Raw genomic sequence first — 17,634 nt, 5'->3', positions numbered from 1 at the left:
TAGAAAATTCCTTATACTTACTACAAGTCTGCTCATTTGGTTAGAAATAACAGATTTTTTTAATTTGTTTTGTCCCAGATCTGTTGCACTGTGGATTTCTGCTCAGTGCAGCTAATGAAGCTTTGTATAGTCGATGGCCAGGTCAACGGGTGAAGTATGGGCACTTCAACGTCTAAAAGCATTGCTTAGTGATCAGCCTAGCACACCGTGATTACAGCTACTCTTAATAAATTAGCTTGAAGAAGTAAATCAAATAAAATGAAATCTATTTGTAAGTTGTGTATACGTCAACAAAAAGTATGGGCTGTCAGTTCAGAGGGATATCTGCTCATTACGTAAAGTGGTAATCAACTCAAAACTTTTTTTTTAATTGAGCAGGGAGGCATTAGAACCCTGGTGCCCAACTTGTGGCCCTTTGGTACTTATGGTTTGGCCCATCCTTCTAAGAAGATCCTGGAAATCAAAGATGACCCTAAAACTTTGTGAGAAGATGTTCCTGCACAGTGCATCAACACTTTCTCATGACAATTGGTGTACTTTGCATTCCAAGGGTTTTACCAGAAAGATCATGTCACCCTCTCCAATGAGGAAATTGGGTGTAATATAAGGCAGTGGCCGCCAACTTTTCGGACCTCATGGATCACTAAACTCATAATTTTGAATCCTGTGGACCACTAATATGAATTTTACATGACCTGTACACACAATGCTCTGGCTCTTTGATCCCCTCCTTCACCTGCATGCACGCACTCTGTATCACACTGATGCCTTACACAGACTCATCATTGGATCTCACCTCCTTATCCAGCCATGTGATTGAGCTCTGTGCTCCCTTCCACTGTCTGTAACCAGCGCTGCCATTGGAAATCCCCTCCTTCACTACCCCCGGGGGCCTTCTTCTGAGTTCACAGGAGCTGGAGCTACAGAGGAGACATTGGGTATCAATGTGTGCAGACAATATTGAATGTTAAGCCCCGTACACACGTACCGATTGTTGGCCGTAAATATTCGGCCGCCCACTGATCGGCCGATTGTAGGCTTGTTAGTATGATGCTTCCGACAGCCGACAGCGCATTTTCGGCCGAACAGAATCTGTCGTGCAGACTTTAAAATATTTGTTGGCCATCACCAGAACGGCCGATTGTTCGCCAGTCAGTACAGATTTCGGCCGACAGACAGCAGATTAGCAAGACTGGGCATGCTCAGAGAAGAAAAAAGACAAGGAAAGTTAACCATCACATGACATCACTTCTGCAGTCGGCTGTTGTTGGCCGACAAAATTCGTGTGCAGTCTTTTGCAGTTTTCAACAGACAGGACAGCCCTGGACCAAAGACACCCGATCGTTCGGCCGACGATCAGTACGCGTGTACGGGGGTTTAGCACACATTGAGAACAACATTGTAAACAACCCTGGGCAGTATACATCTGCCACAATGTTGATTTGCAACTACCACTAAAGTTTTCTTGTGGACCATCAGTGGCCCATGAACCACTGGTTGGCAACCACTGTAATAAGGTAAATATGTTTTCTACTTTTTCTCCAGTTTTTTAACAGGTATGATCCAGAATTTTGGCATGGGGGTTAAGTGGCCTGATGTGGTAAGTGGACCCTGCCCTTTAGTGCATGGTCTGCTTTAATTGAAGGCGCCAGCTGTTCCCCACTTGATAAAAGCTACATTTCCTCAAATCATTTTGCAGCTGAATACTTCAAAAATGTTTTATAGTCCATTTATTTGGAATAAAAAATTACAATTATTCCAATAATCTTATTTAACAAAGCAGTATAATATTTTGTGAAATGAACCAAGTGTGGTCCCTTGAAGATTTATTCCTTTCGATGCGGCCCTCTTTACATTGTCCTTCCCAAAGCCATTTTAATGCATTGATCTTTCTACGTATGTAATAGCCTCGTTCGTTAAAAGCGGTTGTGTATTAGAAGTGCGGCTGTCTGTGTTACCAACCACTTCCTGATATTTTAATGGATGCATTTTACTTTATGGTTCTAATTGAACACAATGGCTGGAATCTCTCTGAAATTGTTGCCACTCTTTTTTTTTCCCCCAGCCAGCTGTAATGAATTGTTCAAGCTAGACAACTGGTCAGTAATTAAGGGTTACTCATCAAGCGAGCTCCACGGTCAGAATATTGGAGTCAGCTAAGGCGCTCCTAGCCTGAAAATAGCCTGACGAGATCAGAAAAATCATTCAAATGCGCGTGCAATTAATCATCTTAATCAAAGCCATTACAAGTTTTACAACTGCAAAAATACAGCCTGGATGTAATCCAGCGTTAATATAAATCAGATGCTATCCACTGTATGAAATAGGGAGGGGGTGCATTTGGGACCTAGGGAAAAGGAATTGTGAGTACGATTTCAGTGAATTACAATTAAATGTGGTGTAATTGCAGCATTCTGAAAGAACCTGAATGCAACAACATTCCTCATAAAAAATGTCATTAAAAGCAATGGAAATGAGAAGCTCTTTGCTAAAAATGTTTTACTCTCTGAGGGTTTTAATAACCTGGAATATACCTTAGGATTTAGACTCAACACAAAGTATTTAAAGTTAAACTCCAAGCAAACAGCTAAATGGACTGTTGAAACACATAAATGTGAATTATCTTGCCTGGCAACAGGTTTGTCTTATGATCCAGGCACTCCTGCCAGATGACATAGCCAGGATGATGAGCTCACTTTTTGCACTGCCACCTGATCACCCCCAGTCTGCTGACTAGGGACTAATGATTCATCAACAACCTGATACAGTCACCACTATGCTGTATGTGTTAGATTTACAGCACTTTGCAATGAACGAGAACCTGATTTGTTTCACCGTTGGCCTTTGTCTTCTAGTTTTTATTTACAGGTATGAATATATAGCTGAATGTACATGTGGTCAGCCTAATGCAAATAATCTTTGTGTATATTGTCATACAAATCTTTATACATTTTCTTTACCAAAACAGCAAATGCCATGCTGCAGTTTAGGCATTCAACCTTAAAGCTGACCTTTTAAAGTGAAACTAATTCAATTTCAAATTAATTCTATTTTATTTCATTCATTTTTAATATTCAGTGTAAACTCACCTATCCATCCATGTCTCCATGCTTTATTTTGTCCAGAAATCACTTGAAAAAAATAAATTAAAATTAGAATTTTTAGCCATGGCAATCTTAATTAAGGGCAGATAATTCATATAGAATTTACTTCCTGGAGTCAATCTGCCCTTAGTTTAGGCATGCAAGCAGAAGGATGTGCTTAGCTGAGAAAGCCCCTCCTCCCCTCTTGAAGACTCATGCCAACATTTGAAAAAAATTTCCAGGGACACTTTGCAGCACAGCTATCAATTACTTACCACACCCACTTCTGTGAAGCTCCGCCCACTCCACATAATTAATCTCCGCCTACTTATCATCAGATTATAGGGTCTACTCAATAAAGAGAGAATTACAGGAAATTGAAAAGGGAATTTCAAATTTAAGGCCAAAGTAGCAGAGTTGGAATAATTCTCCCATTCAGCTGCACTACTTCTGCCTAAAGTTTAAAATTCTCATCACAATTCCCTGCAATTCTAAAGTGTCAAATGCTCAGGTGTGACCATAAAAAAATGTAATAAGTAAATATAAATAAAGTGCAAAGTGTAAATAAGTACATTGCTGGGACAATGTAAATTACCCGGGACAGGCTCCTATTTGCCGGGACTGTCCTGGCAAAAATGGGACAGTTGGCAAGTATGCTCATAGGAAGTATGACATAATTTTGGCCTAGGCCAGGAACCAGGAAGCAACTGAAAATGAAAAAAAAAAAAGTTTAAAACAAGCGAATATAATATACCTTCCTATTTATTTACCAATGCTAGCAGCATAAGGATTGAAATGAGGTATTATAGATTGGTGGATTTTAGTTCTGCTTTAACTTCTTTAGAAGCCCCTTTAATAAATAGCAATCTCTGTCAGAATATTAGGCTAATGAAAAATTAGTTATTTAGGTGCCCTATTTTGCATTTCAATATCATCCCCCGTGCTGTTTTTTTGGTGCCTGAAAACTTCATTCATAATGGTGAGGAGGGCTTCAGGTGCTACAATAATATAGCAAAGGAAAGGATGCAGACCTCCCAGTTTCAGAAGCTAAGATAAAAATCTTCATAGCTATGTATCTCTGTCCAGTGCCATCTTAGGAGCATTAAAGGGCCCCTGGGCAATGCAGTGCACTGGGGCCCCGCCTACTCAATCACCCACGAGAATAAAAATGTAAATTATCGATAAGGCGATATTTATTGGTACAGCAGTTCCAGGCTAATGACAGCTTCCAAGTTCGGGGGCTGGGTCCGGTGAACACACACAGATGGGAGTCAGACTCACCTGTCCTGTGTGTGCCTGTTCCCGTGGAGGCAGACAGGCATTCCTGCAGTTCTGGGCTCCCCCTCCACGGCCCAAGTGGCCTGACAGCAGCGCAGGGCCGACAGGTGCTTGCCACCTGCTAAGTTCAGTGGCGGGATGTACAAGAGAATCTGGACTTATGCTTGGCTGGGGCTGGGTCCCTGGACAGGTGGGGCCCCCGGGCAACTTCCCAGTATACCCATACAGTAAGATGGCTCTGTCTCTGTCATTAGAACTTGTGGAATGTTCTGGTTGTGGCTGGAGCTCTTCTTTAACCACGTCATGTGCTACCATTCATCTTCCTACACAAGGTTTGGTTCTTATATCATATTAATGTCTGATCGCAGGATTCCACAAACAATTGTCAGTTATCCCGAATCATGCAAGTAAGAAAATATTCTTTATGGTTCTGTAATTTTTGCAATCTTTACCCTGAGACAATAATTGCTATACATGACACGTGTGCTGGGAAACTGAAGTGTGGAGCTGGAGAAGTGTAATTAAACTAAAGCTGTAAATGAATGAGAATTTTAATGAGTTGTAGATACACGTTTAATCCAGGGCACTGAACTGAGATTTATAGCTACAGAACTTGAAAAAAGGACTTATCAGGACTGGAACCTTTTTGTGTGAAGCTGTTTATCATTGCTAAGCCTGGGACTTGGGCAGTGTTAGGGTAGCCATAGATAAGACAATAAATCCAAAGCAATGTGACCATGTTGACTATCACTTGTAAACATACAAGGGGGAAATTTACTAAAACCGGTGAACACTGTGTTGCAACTGTGCATAGCAACAATCAGCTTCTAGGTTTTATTGTGAAAGCTTAAAATGATTGTAAATGATCACCTTGTAAAACAACAAATTCAGTTTAAAATAGAAATGAAAGGCAACACATTTGTGTTCAGATGTAAAAAAAAAAATAATACCCTTTTTTCTTTTTTTTTTGTGATCACATTCCCTCTGTGCTCAGCTGCATAAGAGATGGGGGAAGGAGAAGCAACAGTACACTGATCTTCCTAGTAAATGTCTGTGCAGGGGAGGGATGTCAGGACAAGTCTGATCATTGGAGGAGAGCAGGCTGAGTTTCCAGCAGAGCTAGAGAACTTACCATGGTGTGCCCTCCTGCTTAGTGTGGTCAGTTTTTTAATAGGAAAGCAGAGGAACTGGCAGGATCACCAGGGATTTCAAATAAAGGAAACAATACAAAGAGAACAGGATACTTTTTCATGGACGAACATCGTACAGCAGGCACATATCAGGAATATAAAATACTCTTTAAATGAACAATCTGAAGTTAGAAGCTGGTCACTATGCACAGCTGCACCAGAGTCTGTGTGCACCAATTTTAATAAATATCCCCCACAGTAAAAAGAGCAGAGACAATGTTTGTTAATACATTTTCCAGTATTGTTGAAAATCTGAGAACAGTACCCAATTTCTCAGAGAAGACCATATGTGGACTGCCAGATCGATCAGTTGGACAAACATCCATCAAATTATCCACTTTACCACCGGAGGATTTTCCTGCTAAAAGACCAGGGGTTATTTTGCGATTTTTTACTGCGTGACTTTAACGGACAATCGCGCGGTCGTGCGACGCTGTACCTAAACGAATTTCACGTCCTTTTTTTCCCACAAACAGAGCTTTCTTTTGGTGGTATTTGATCACCTGTGCGATTTTTTGATCACGCGCTATAAACAAAAAAAGAGCGTAATTTTTGCAAAAACAACAATATTTTTCACTTTTTTTTATATGAAATTCCCCCAAAAAAAAATGTAAAAATCAAAATTTTTTAAAATTTTCGGCCAATTTGTTTTACGCTACCTATGTTTGGTAAAAAAAATTGCAAAAAGCGTATTTTGATTGGTTTGCGCAAAAGTTATCGCGTTTACTAACAAAGGGAAAGATTTTTGTCATTTTTGGTGTTTTTTTTTTTAACGAGTAATGGCGGCGATCTGCGATTTTTTTTGCGGTACTGCGACATTGCGGCGGACAGATCGGACCCTTGACTGACATTTTTGACACTTTTGGGGGTACCAGTGACATTACTGCAGTAATCAGTGCTATATATATGCACTGTTACTGCAAAAATGACACTGGCAGGGAAGGGGTTAACAGTATTGGACAGGGAGGGGTTAAGTGTGTCCTAGGGGCGTGATTCTAACTGTGCAGGGACAGGTCTACTAGTGTAAAAACAAAGATCAACAGTTCTACATAGTAGAACTGTTTGATCTTCACTTTTACACAGGGAGAACTGACAGGTGGCTTGTTTACACAAGCCGCTCTGTCTTTCTCCCGCTGTAGCGGCGATCGTAGTGTGACCGGCGGACATCGGGTCCGCCAGTCACACTCCCGCACTCCTCCGTGAACGAGCCGAGGCGGGCGTGCCAGGAGCACCCAAGATGAGATGGATCTGGACTGTTCTGTGAAAAACCAACTGCACAGAGCAGGTCAGTATAATATGTTTGTTGTTTTTAAACAAAAAAGAAACAAAAAACAAGACTTTATGATCACTTTAATGCTCATGTACTTTTTTGAGCATTGGGCGTTTTGCTTACAGCGTCAAAACGCTCAGATGTGAACAGGGGCCATTGAAATGAATAGGATTTGTCTTGTTGGGCGTTTTGAGAGCTGATCCTAGAGCAGAAAAACTCCCCAAAAACGCCCCAAAACGCCTAGATGTGAACGGAGCCTAAGGCTACATTCACACCTGAGCGTTTTTTTACCGCGATTTTTACCGCGATTTACGGGCGTTTTTGTGCAGGTGTTTTTTGATTGAATAGATACCAATGGAAAACGCCTGTAATCTGCCCAAAAAGAAGCTCATGTACTTTTTTGAGCGTTGGGCGTTTTGCTTACAGCGTCAAAACGCTCAGATGTGAACAGGGGCCATTGAAATGAATAGGATTTGTCTTGCTGGGCGTTTTGAGAGCTGATCCTAGAGCAGAAAAACTCCCCAAAAACGCCCCAAAACGCCTAGATGTGAACGGAGCCTTAGGCAAATAACTGCAAGAGCAGTTGCTCTTGATTGCTCTAGATTGCTCAACTGCAAGTGCAGTTGCTCTAGATCTGAGGGGAACATGCATTTTTGCTTGCACATGATTGGATGATAGAAATCAGCAAAGCTTTCCTTTATTTCAGAGCTTCCTCTCAGATCTAATGTAACTGCACTTGCAGTGCACAATACAATATTTGCCTTTAGTAAATCAACCTCCCTGTGTCTTCATAATAACATCTTCGGCACCAAAATTGCTTCCACCAGGCTCTATTTTGTATGTGTGAGCTCGGAAAGACCACCATTATGGGATATGCGGGAATAGAAAGTTGCCGAATGTGTATAATAAATGCTTACAAGCTGTATTGGTCCCTGAAGGGATAGAATATTTTGAACATTGTGATACATTAGAATCAGCTAGCTAATCAGTGGCTGACTCTTTTCTGTTGTATAAGCTCTGAGACAGCAGAGGCCTCGTCTTTGCTTGCACTGTATTGGTCCCAGAGAGCACAGAATAATTACTGTCTTCTGGTGCATTTTAATGGCACAATGTATCAATAGTAACAGTGTGCTTTGTCTATGTACAGCTGCTTTATTTAATATGGCAGGTCAGTTATTTTTGTTTTGTTAACTAATATTGTTTTCTTACCAGTGAGATTTTAAGCACACGTTTCCATTTTAAAAGCCTGGAGACCTTGAAATAATACCATTAATTAAAACAATGAGTTCATAGCTGGCATGCCAATGACTGCGCAGTTGGATGCCAAGATGATCCAATGAGAAAGCGTGATGTCATTAATAGTATTTAAAATGACCCATGACAAGGGAATTGTAGTTTTCGATATCATTCACATAATTAAAAAATATTAACTGGAAAATAAAATCGGTAATTTCTGCATAATTATTTTCTGGTTGCTATGTGAACCTTGAAAATTTGCCAGGGGCACACAAAGTCACATTTTTCACAAACAGATTTTCTCAATGATTTAAGCAGCTTATGGAGTCTTGCCAGATATTTGAATTTCAATATTAGTTTGAGCTAACAAGCATCTCTTATGTCTTTTGATTGCACATATGAACTGAAATTTTCATTACATATATAAGAAGCCCAATGCTTTCATGTAATACAGCTTGACGTTGAAGGTTTGGACTTGTTGATAACACACACTAGTACATTATACCTAAATGTGAGTTACGCAGACTATGGGGTTGAAAATATCCAGACTGGGGCTAAATGCACCAGTTCAAATTTGGGTTTTTGGTTTTGGGTTTAATACAACTTTAAGTAAACAAGCCCAACCTGACCTATAAATTGTCTTAGGTAAAAACAGTGCTGACAAGCAGCTACCATGTAGTTCTTGGATTTTTCTGTGTTAAGCTGACCATACATGGCTCAGTTTTTTTTTTGTTCAGCCAGCAAAACTCCCCAACTGGCAGAATACACAAATCGGTGTCACATCCGATTGGCTGCATGTGCTGATCAAAGCAAAATTTTCCAATAAACCTGTTCATCAAAAATCCATTATTAGAATAACTTTTCATGAACAGGAATGGTCATTGATGGATTGAAATTCAGTCAGTCCCTGCTGAACCAGTCGATTTTCAATCCATTTTTGGCCAGCATTTTTGATTTAATATCAAATACTATGTCCCTTGGAAACTCCTTTGAGATTAGCACAGGACTACAACTTTTCTCTATCTCAATACTAAGCCCCATCCAAGCCATTCAGCTGTCAAAGCCAAGTGCTTATACTGCACTATGAGACTTTGACATTTGATGGCTGAATGCAAAAGAGATGGCTTAAATCAGAAGGAGAGAGACATAATCTTAACTTGAAGTGAAGCCAAGGTGCTTTGTGCATTCCAGGCCTAGGATAAAAGCGTTCCACATAAACCCAGGGATAAATTTGAAGACTTAAGTGGGGTACACACTAGTAGAAAATCTGCCGAAAAATCCCGTCCGAGGTAAAATCGTACGATTTTCGGCTAGTGTGTACACAACTTTCAGCAGCCGATGCCGACATTTTCAATGAAAAAAAACGGAGGGACAAACACCAAAATTTTTATCATCCATCCCCAGGCGACCAATTTTCATTTAATGTGTATGCAGTACGTCCGTGAAAAATCGGATACGAAAGACCGCGCATGATCTGAAGTTGCTGACAACCCAGAAGTCTAGGAACAAATGTCCCAAAAAAAAGTAAAAAATCGGACGAGAAATTTCGTGAACATTTATGCACTGTCAACTAAAAACGGTTATGAAAGCTGAGCAAGAGAGAGAAAAATCGGAGGATATTTCGCCCGATTTCCGTCAAGTGTGTACGGGCCTTAAGGCTCTGTTTACATATGCTGCGGCTGCAGTTAACAGCATGGGGTCCAGTGCTTCCCCATTCACTGATTCAAGTTCAAATCAGGTCTGATTTTGTGGCTGAATTTGTACCTAAATCTGAACCAAAGAGGCACAGGACCCTTCTTAAATGCAGACCCCCCCCCCCCCGAGCTGTGTGAACCGGCTCCATTGAGAGCCAGTCACACCCGGTCTAACACAAGGTTTCTGCACTTCAACAATGTTGAGCACTTTTAGAGCCAAACAAAGTCTACTTTAATGATTCTCTTAGCAGCTCAGTAGTCAGCATTGAGCAATTTCACTGTGCCATTGAGGCATTCCAATCATAATTTCCTTAGCATGCAATACATACTTCTGATTGGCTCTGTGTGGTCATGTTACATTTTAGTGTAATAGTTCTTGCTATTACATTTCTTAAAAAGCAGAAAATTAAGAGAGTTTTGCAGCCAGTCAATTCATTTAGAAGTGTTGACATTGGTTTTCCATGTGGCAGTGATGCACTGATGATTCTTCATATTTCTAGATTGGATATACAGAACAACTGCCACTGATTGCAGGCATTTGAACAATTTAACTTTATTACCAAATGTACCACTTGAGGCAAAGTTGCATGTCTCTCCAAAGTTTATAAGCCGGAATAAACATTTAAGTTTTTCTTTTTTTATAATCAGTCTGTGCAAGTCAGTGGTTCTAGGCCTATCCATTCTTAATTGCTGAAAAGCTTTAAGAGACGTCACAGAGAGAGCACAAGAGCCTAAAGAGCTCTTCATTTTGGTTAGAGCACAGGATGGAATATGAGCTTAGAACACTTTATAATCACTTGAGAGGAAAAGGTTTAAGTGTCACGGTGCATCCTCTGTACAGTGCAAACTTTCTGCAGAACTAATCATTTTATCCTAATCAAAATAATGACGGCTTACATCTAGATTTCTATAGTACGCAAAGCCTTGGCTCCAAATACAAAAGTATCCAATAATATGAATTAGCATATGAACGCTTCACGAGGATCGGAGACAATGGCGATGCTAATTAAGATGAGGGTCCTTGTAATCTGCCAGCGAAGATGTTATTGCGTTTTATTAATGTGCAAATAAATAAAATGAATGAGGGCTAAATATAGAACTGCTGGGAGCAGGATATGTTTACTCATGAAGTGAACATGAAGTGGAATCAATTTGTCTTCTTCTGCTAAGTAACAAGCTCAGTAGGAAAGAAGTAAATCATCTGAAATCAACAATACACTGGCTTACATAAGTGGTAAAAAGAAGCATGCAACCAATCAGAAATGATCTTCCCTTGTTCTAGCCAATGAGAAGTGAGATTGCACTGGCTGTATCCTGCAAATCATGATTACTTGTTGCATTCAGTTTTGATTTGTTTGTTCATCATGAAAGCCTTGTTCATACAACCATTAAAAGAAGGCGCCTAGTGTTCCTTCCACACAAGCACCAACTTAAGAAAGAAAAAGATATATTTAGTTGAACGGAACCAGTGTTTAACAAAGCATTCGCTATTCTTAACACTGCACAACAGTGCCCCGAATATTATCTACACTATCTATATCAGTCACTGCAGGCCAATTAACAGAAAACAGAAAGCAATATATTAGTTGTTCTTCTTTTATCTGTTACTGATCACTTCTTTTGAAAATTCTGCATTTTAATGATCCATTGACTACTTTCTGTATCACTGGCCTTGATTACATATGCAGGAGTTCCAAATTTGTTCCTGACTTCAATAGCTGTACTAGTGAGTGACCCAGAAACTATTAAAATCAGAGGATCGGAATAGCTTCAAGGCAAGTGGCATTTGCAAGAGGAAATCAGCAATGGCAGTGATTATTGTTTTAGCACAGATCAACTTTAATTAAAGTTTATATAACAGGAACTTTTTCAGTTTTATCTAGAAATGACAATTGTTATTTGTGTACCATTAAGGAAATGTCCCTTTACTTCCGGCCTAAAGACACAACAGGAAGTAAAAGGGACATTTTTCATAAGTAAGAGCAAATCCCTTCTTAGACCAATAACACAGAAGAGGTGTCACTATTGGAATATTACCATTACCTACTCTATGTAACATGTTATGACGTTAGGTTTATTTGCTCCCCAAAAGGCCCCAAAATCTCAATCTTGCTCTTTTGTGAATAAGGCCTAGAGATTAAAAGATCACCATTGCTAGTGTTAAACTTACCCCCTTTTTTTAGTGCCTGGTTGGACTGATTATCTGTAGGTTAACACAACCCTAGGAATAGTCACTTAGTCTAGTAATGAAAGCTTCTAAACCTCTGATTGACCTCAAAGTGCTCTATTTTTTTTACGTATTTGATCTGGCTGGCTACTGTGTAGGTAAGCACTGTTTGCCTTAAAGTACATCAACTCCTTCTTATAACCATTTTTTTTGTGTTCTCTTAATACAGGTAGACCTCGGACTTCTGCGTTTTGTTTCTGGCATTGGAACCCAGGGAGCCGTATCAAAGGAAACAAAGAAGAAGTATTATCTGAAATCCTATAAAGTTGATATTAGCTCTAATGGAGAAGACTGGATTACGTTAAAAGATGGAAGTAAACCTCTAGTAAGAACCAACATTCTGCTTTTTTTTGCCTGTCGTTTAAAAGCCATAGCAACTATTAAGCATAAAAAAATATATACCATGACTGGTATTAAATGCCTTAAAACACATTATTAAACATTGGTACCATTTCTGTTTAATATGTTAACAGTCACTTGCAGAAACCAGCTTTCCCAAATGGGCCTGTTCAATTTAAAAGGACTTAGGGGACTCTTATATAGAATGCAAGTAAAAGGAGCTATAAAAACACAAAGGCCCCTAAACAGATGAAAAAGGAACCATTCTAGTTACAAAAAAAGGAAAAAAATCTGTCAAGAGCAAGCACAGTATAGGCATGTTTATAAAGCACAGTTGGAATACATAAAAAATGATTTGTGATTAATTGTTATTTTAGGCCACTATTCGCTTCTGTTAATGACCAAAATAAAAATGGACTGTCCCTCAGGAGAAAGCCAATATAATGTTTTATTATTTTAGACAGCATTACATTTTTAGAATGCAATACAAAAAGAAGATTTATGCACTGTAATAAAACTCAAGACCATTGTTTCAATTTCTGGTAGATGTTGATGAGGTAAAATGACCACCAGCATACTCTGATTTTCAAAGATTCCTGTGTTGAAAGCTCCTAAATATAGTTCCCAGCTCCCCAAACTCTGCTTCCCAACATACACCAAACTTGCCTTGAAATTTCAGAATTTAGTTGGTGATTGAACCCAACAAAACTGACAAACTCTTTAAGCTGATCCTTAAAGGTAAACATAGTGGTACATTCATCATATTCTCCATCAACTATTTCAAACACACTCTAAACAGTTTTGGATATGCAGATTTCACAAATTTTATCAAATGTCAAGAGCTAAGCTCAGCTCCACCTCTTACCACCCTCCATTCTCTGAAATGTACAGAATAGCGACACATGACTGTAATGGGAAGGGCAAAGGGGTTTCAACATGTGGGCTGTGATAGACAGCCTGGCTTCACCTTTTCTAAGTTGTTCTAAGGATGGTAGTGTTAAGTGGGGAAAAGCTGGGTCTCAGGGGACTGCCTAGAGTAGAATTTTTGCTTACTAATTTTCCTCTGGGAATGTGTTATTAGGCTAAATAATTCATATTAGGTAGTGGTTTCTGTAAAGGTAAGGGTTACTTTAAAACTCCCAGTAGAATGGCCATTATAGCAGTTGTAGTTCAAAACATTCACTTTAGTAGGTTCAGAAGATGACAACTACTGAATCGATGTTTTGTATATTTTTTGTGTTAAATGTGTATTGCACATTCTTCGTTGATGCAGATTTTTCAAGGAAACACAAATCCAATTGATGTTGTATACCGAGCATTTCCCAAGCCTGTGCTAACAAGATTTATTAAACTCCGTCCTGTGACTTGGGAGAATGGAATCTCTTTAAGATTTGAAGTCTATGGCTGTAAAATAACAGGTAAGGATATAAATGTGGACCTATAAGGAACCTTACAAGTCTGAAATGTGAAATCTGTGTCTGAAATGTACTCACAGTCCAGAACATAAGTCTATTGCCCAAGAAGTAGGATTTATATATGGGAAATCTAGTTATGTTGCCCCATTACTGATTATTCCACCTGTGTTCCCAAGAATAACACCACTAAACTTGAATTGTGAATGAGGACTGGAGTTTGAGGACCTCTGACCTAAGGTGTGGCTGTATTAATATGGGATGGCCAGAACATTTCCTACAAAACAACCATATATTTTTATATAGGGACATCTATTTCTGCTTCCCTCTCTATGAAATGTACAACATTCTCACATTTTAACTTGTGATAAGAATGAAAGGAAGCGCCTTTTTTATTGGAGCTGTGGGGAGAGTTTGAAGAGATGTCTCTAAGGCTGGGTGCACACAGACAATTTTATTTTAGAGCAGTCATTAAGCTGGAATCTAAAAGCTAAAAAAACATAGAACTCAGAGGTGTGAATCCTTCTCCACTCTACTAAAACCAACACTCTATTAAAAAATTCACTCCACTCTTTAAAAAACAAAGACACAATGAAAAATATGTCAACAAAGTCTTCTAAAAATGGTAACACTAGATGTACACAACAATAAAATAGCACTTTGGAATAAAACAAAGCACCTTGCCTGGTTACAGTCACACAATAAAAGTGTTTATTGTCACTAAACCGCATAGATTCACTTTAGTCAAGGTCATCTAATATAGGACCTTTGCCTCTACCTTGTGCTAATCCCTTTGTAATTGTACGGCTTTCAGTGGAAAGACATTGTAAATGTAACTGTTTTATTCTTTGCAAGGCAACTTTCTTGTTCAGCTTATACACTGTTGAGACTGCACCTTTGTTATTAATTGATATCATTACATATTCACATGCGGTACATGCAACATTATTGTTTTGGGTTTGAAAGCCAATTTAGCACCAAGCAAACTGCACTGCTGATGTTCTTGAGGCCCCTGTGTGTGCAATTAAGAGCTGATTGCACCTGACTCCCACCGCCTGCTGTCCCCAGGTTATCATTTAAGCCGAAATAAACACCTGAGCACAGCTGTATAGCTTAATTTAGTATGGCATATATACGACACTGAGAAAATGTTTAGAGAGTCTTTTTTCTTCTTTGTGTGGGTGGAGGAATACTAAAAGACATTTATAAAATAGTGTCACAAGAAATATTTACAGGAAAAGCTTCTAGAGGAATTTGAACATGATATATTCTTCAAAATCTTATTAAATAACCAGTCAGCTTCGGTGTTTGATTCCTGGACCATATCCTCAGCTGTGATAAATGACAGATAGTCCCACACTGACTCATAACTGAAGCCAGTGTCATACTGGGACACCAGCCCACATTAGTATACATTACACCACTGTAGAAGGTACAGAAGAACAAAATGGTAATTTATGGCAAGCCTTTCTCAACCCTTATTTCCATGAAGGAGCTCTTGATAAAGTTTTCAGGTCTTAGGGTACCCCACTAAAAATTATATCTACAGTTTATGGTACATGTAGATAATTTAAATGTGCAGAGAATTTAAATAAAAGAATAAAGAATGAGGTATACTCTATATCAGTCTTTTTCAATCAGGATGCCTCCTGGGATCTTCGGGGATGCTTAGAAGTTGAAGTACGAAGGGCTAGCGCTTAGGATTACCTCCTAAATAAATACGTGTAAAAGAAACCAATGAATAAATATATATAATATATAAATAAGCTGCTGCTGGTAAAAAAGGGGGTACCTTTCTATCAATAAATTCACAAAATACCTGCACTGCTTATAAAATAGAAGTGTGCTTAATAAATATGTGACCAAATTAATAATTGTGCTTAAATTAGGCTCATCAATGATGTGCTAAAAGTGCTCGTGCATACACTATATCTAATATAATCATTACCCAATCATTACAAATTAGTGTAACGATACAAAATATAACTTAGTGAATAATATCTTCCAAAATTAATTCTTGTGCAAAAAAGTTCATATGGTCTTCATTCAATATTATTATGTTAAAGTGAAAGTCTCTGTGCTCAACATAAGAAGTGCTTCGTGCTCATATAAAGTGTCGGTGCTCAGTCCTAGTGAGTAGGTGCTCCCCTCTCAGTCCCCCACTCACCAGAAGCCAAGTAATAAATTGCCTTAAAAGTAATCCTAGGTGATGATCACCTCTAGGGGCCGCCAGCCAGGAAGTTGTAACGGTTCTCTGCCGCTCACAGCATCCAGATATTGCTCATAGATTGCATGAAAAGAAAAGTGCTATCATCTTAGGGGAAAGCAGTGGGATGATCTCACCAGTGATCTGATGCTCCTATACAGTCCAAAGAAGTGAGGAGAAATACCTCTAAAGAGGGCACATAGAAGAATATAAAAAAATAAAACACATAGAACAATAACAACTTGACCTTCCCTGTATTTGCTGTCTGGGTCCCTTTCAGAGAGGCAGGTGAGAAGAAGTGAGGGGACCTCCCAAACAGGCCAAACACAAAACCCAATAGAAATTTTAACCTTTCCTCACTTTATGACAGTGCTTCCTCACGGTACGGTACGGTATAATTGGAAAGCAATATCTATATTGTAACAAAATAAGATTATGCTCTGTAGCAAGAATAGTATATTTACAGTATATTCCTTGATGTATACATATTAGTAAGTGTCGGTTCACACTGATCCGACATGACTTCGGGCGACTAATGCCGTCGCCCGTGCACAGCGACTTCGGCGCAGCTTGCAACGACTTCACATAATTATAGTCAATGCAAGTCGCTCCGACTTTGCAAAAAAAAGGTGCAGGAACCTTTTTCTAAGTCGGAGCAACTTGAGCCGCTCCTATTAGAACAGGAACCATTGCACAGCATGGACCGCTACTTGTCAGGTGACCAAGTCGCCTTACAAGTCGGAACAGTGTGAACCGGCAGTAATAAAAACAATTTAGTGTACACATGAATAACAGTTATATTTCATTGTAGATTATGTTTTTTTTTTTAACTTTCATTTCGCAGATTACCCCTGCTCAGGAATGCTTGGGATGGTTTCAGGACTCATAACTGATGCTCAGATTATGGCCTCTAGCCAGTTTGATCGGAACTGGATACCTGAGTATGCTCGCTTGGTAACCAGCCGATATGGCTGGGCTCTGCCACCTTCTAACAATCACCCCTACACAAAGGAATGGCTGCAGATTGACCTTGGAGAGGAAAAGATTGTTCGGGGCATTATCATTCAGGGAGGGAAACATCGGGAGAACAAAGTTTTCATGAGAAAGTTCAAGATCGCCTACAGTAATAATGGGACTGAATGGGAGATGATCATGGATTCCAGCAGAAACAAACCAAAGGTGAGAAAGGCTGTTGACTATACAGTATGTATACATGTGTGTACCCAATCTGATGAGATACTTTACATTTTCACACACAAAATTAAGTGAAGCTTAAAATGTTGGGTACATTTTTTTTATTCTTTTTGCATATCTGAACATTAGGGTTGTATAACTTCCCTGTAAATGTTGGCTCCTTGCTATTTTATTTATGTTAATTTGTATATAAAAACACAACTTTTTTCATATTCAGTTTCTTTCCTTGTTGAGGTATTTAGGAATATACTGGAAATCGGTAGCCAGACTCTTTTTATAAACAAATGTTGTCTCCTGTATGAAAGTGTCAGCCTTGTCCATAGCAACAGCTGGAATTGATTGTTTGTTATGGTGAGACATTTTTCTTTCAGCCACTTCATAGTTAAAAGGCCCATTTTTCGCAACTGTTTTTCCAATTTAAACAATGCCTAAAAGCTTGTGTTGGCAGGCAAATACAGTCTTGCTTTATGGTACATTCAGCTTGTATTTGAGATTCTTCTGGCCT

The 17,634-nt window shown here is 39.1% G+C and overlaps 1 protein-coding gene across 1 annotated transcript in view; it reads left to right on the top strand.

Annotated features, from left to right (window-relative positions):
• Positions 1 to 17,634, top strand: part of NRP1 (neuropilin 1) — a 241,014-nt gene that overhangs the window by 169,817 nt on the left and 53,563 nt on the right. Inside the window, exons 7-9 of the mRNA XM_082258742.1 lie at positions 12,148 to 12,303; positions 13,591 to 13,735; positions 16,780 to 17,114. Of these exons, the coding sequence (XP_082114868.1) occupies positions 12,148 to 12,303; positions 13,591 to 13,735; positions 16,780 to 17,114 (636 nt within the window). The remainder of the gene's footprint in view (positions 1 to 12,147; positions 12,304 to 13,590; positions 13,736 to 16,779; positions 17,115 to 17,634) is intronic.

This window comes from Pelophylax lessonae, assembly GCF_965119305.1.
Source record: "Pelophylax lessonae genome assembly, chromosome: 5".
Classification (NCBI taxonomy): Eukaryota; Metazoa; Chordata; class Amphibia; order Anura; family Ranidae; genus Pelophylax; species Pelophylax lessonae.
Note: the sequence above shows the minus strand (reverse complement) of the source record. Positions and strands in the feature narration are given on the sequence as shown.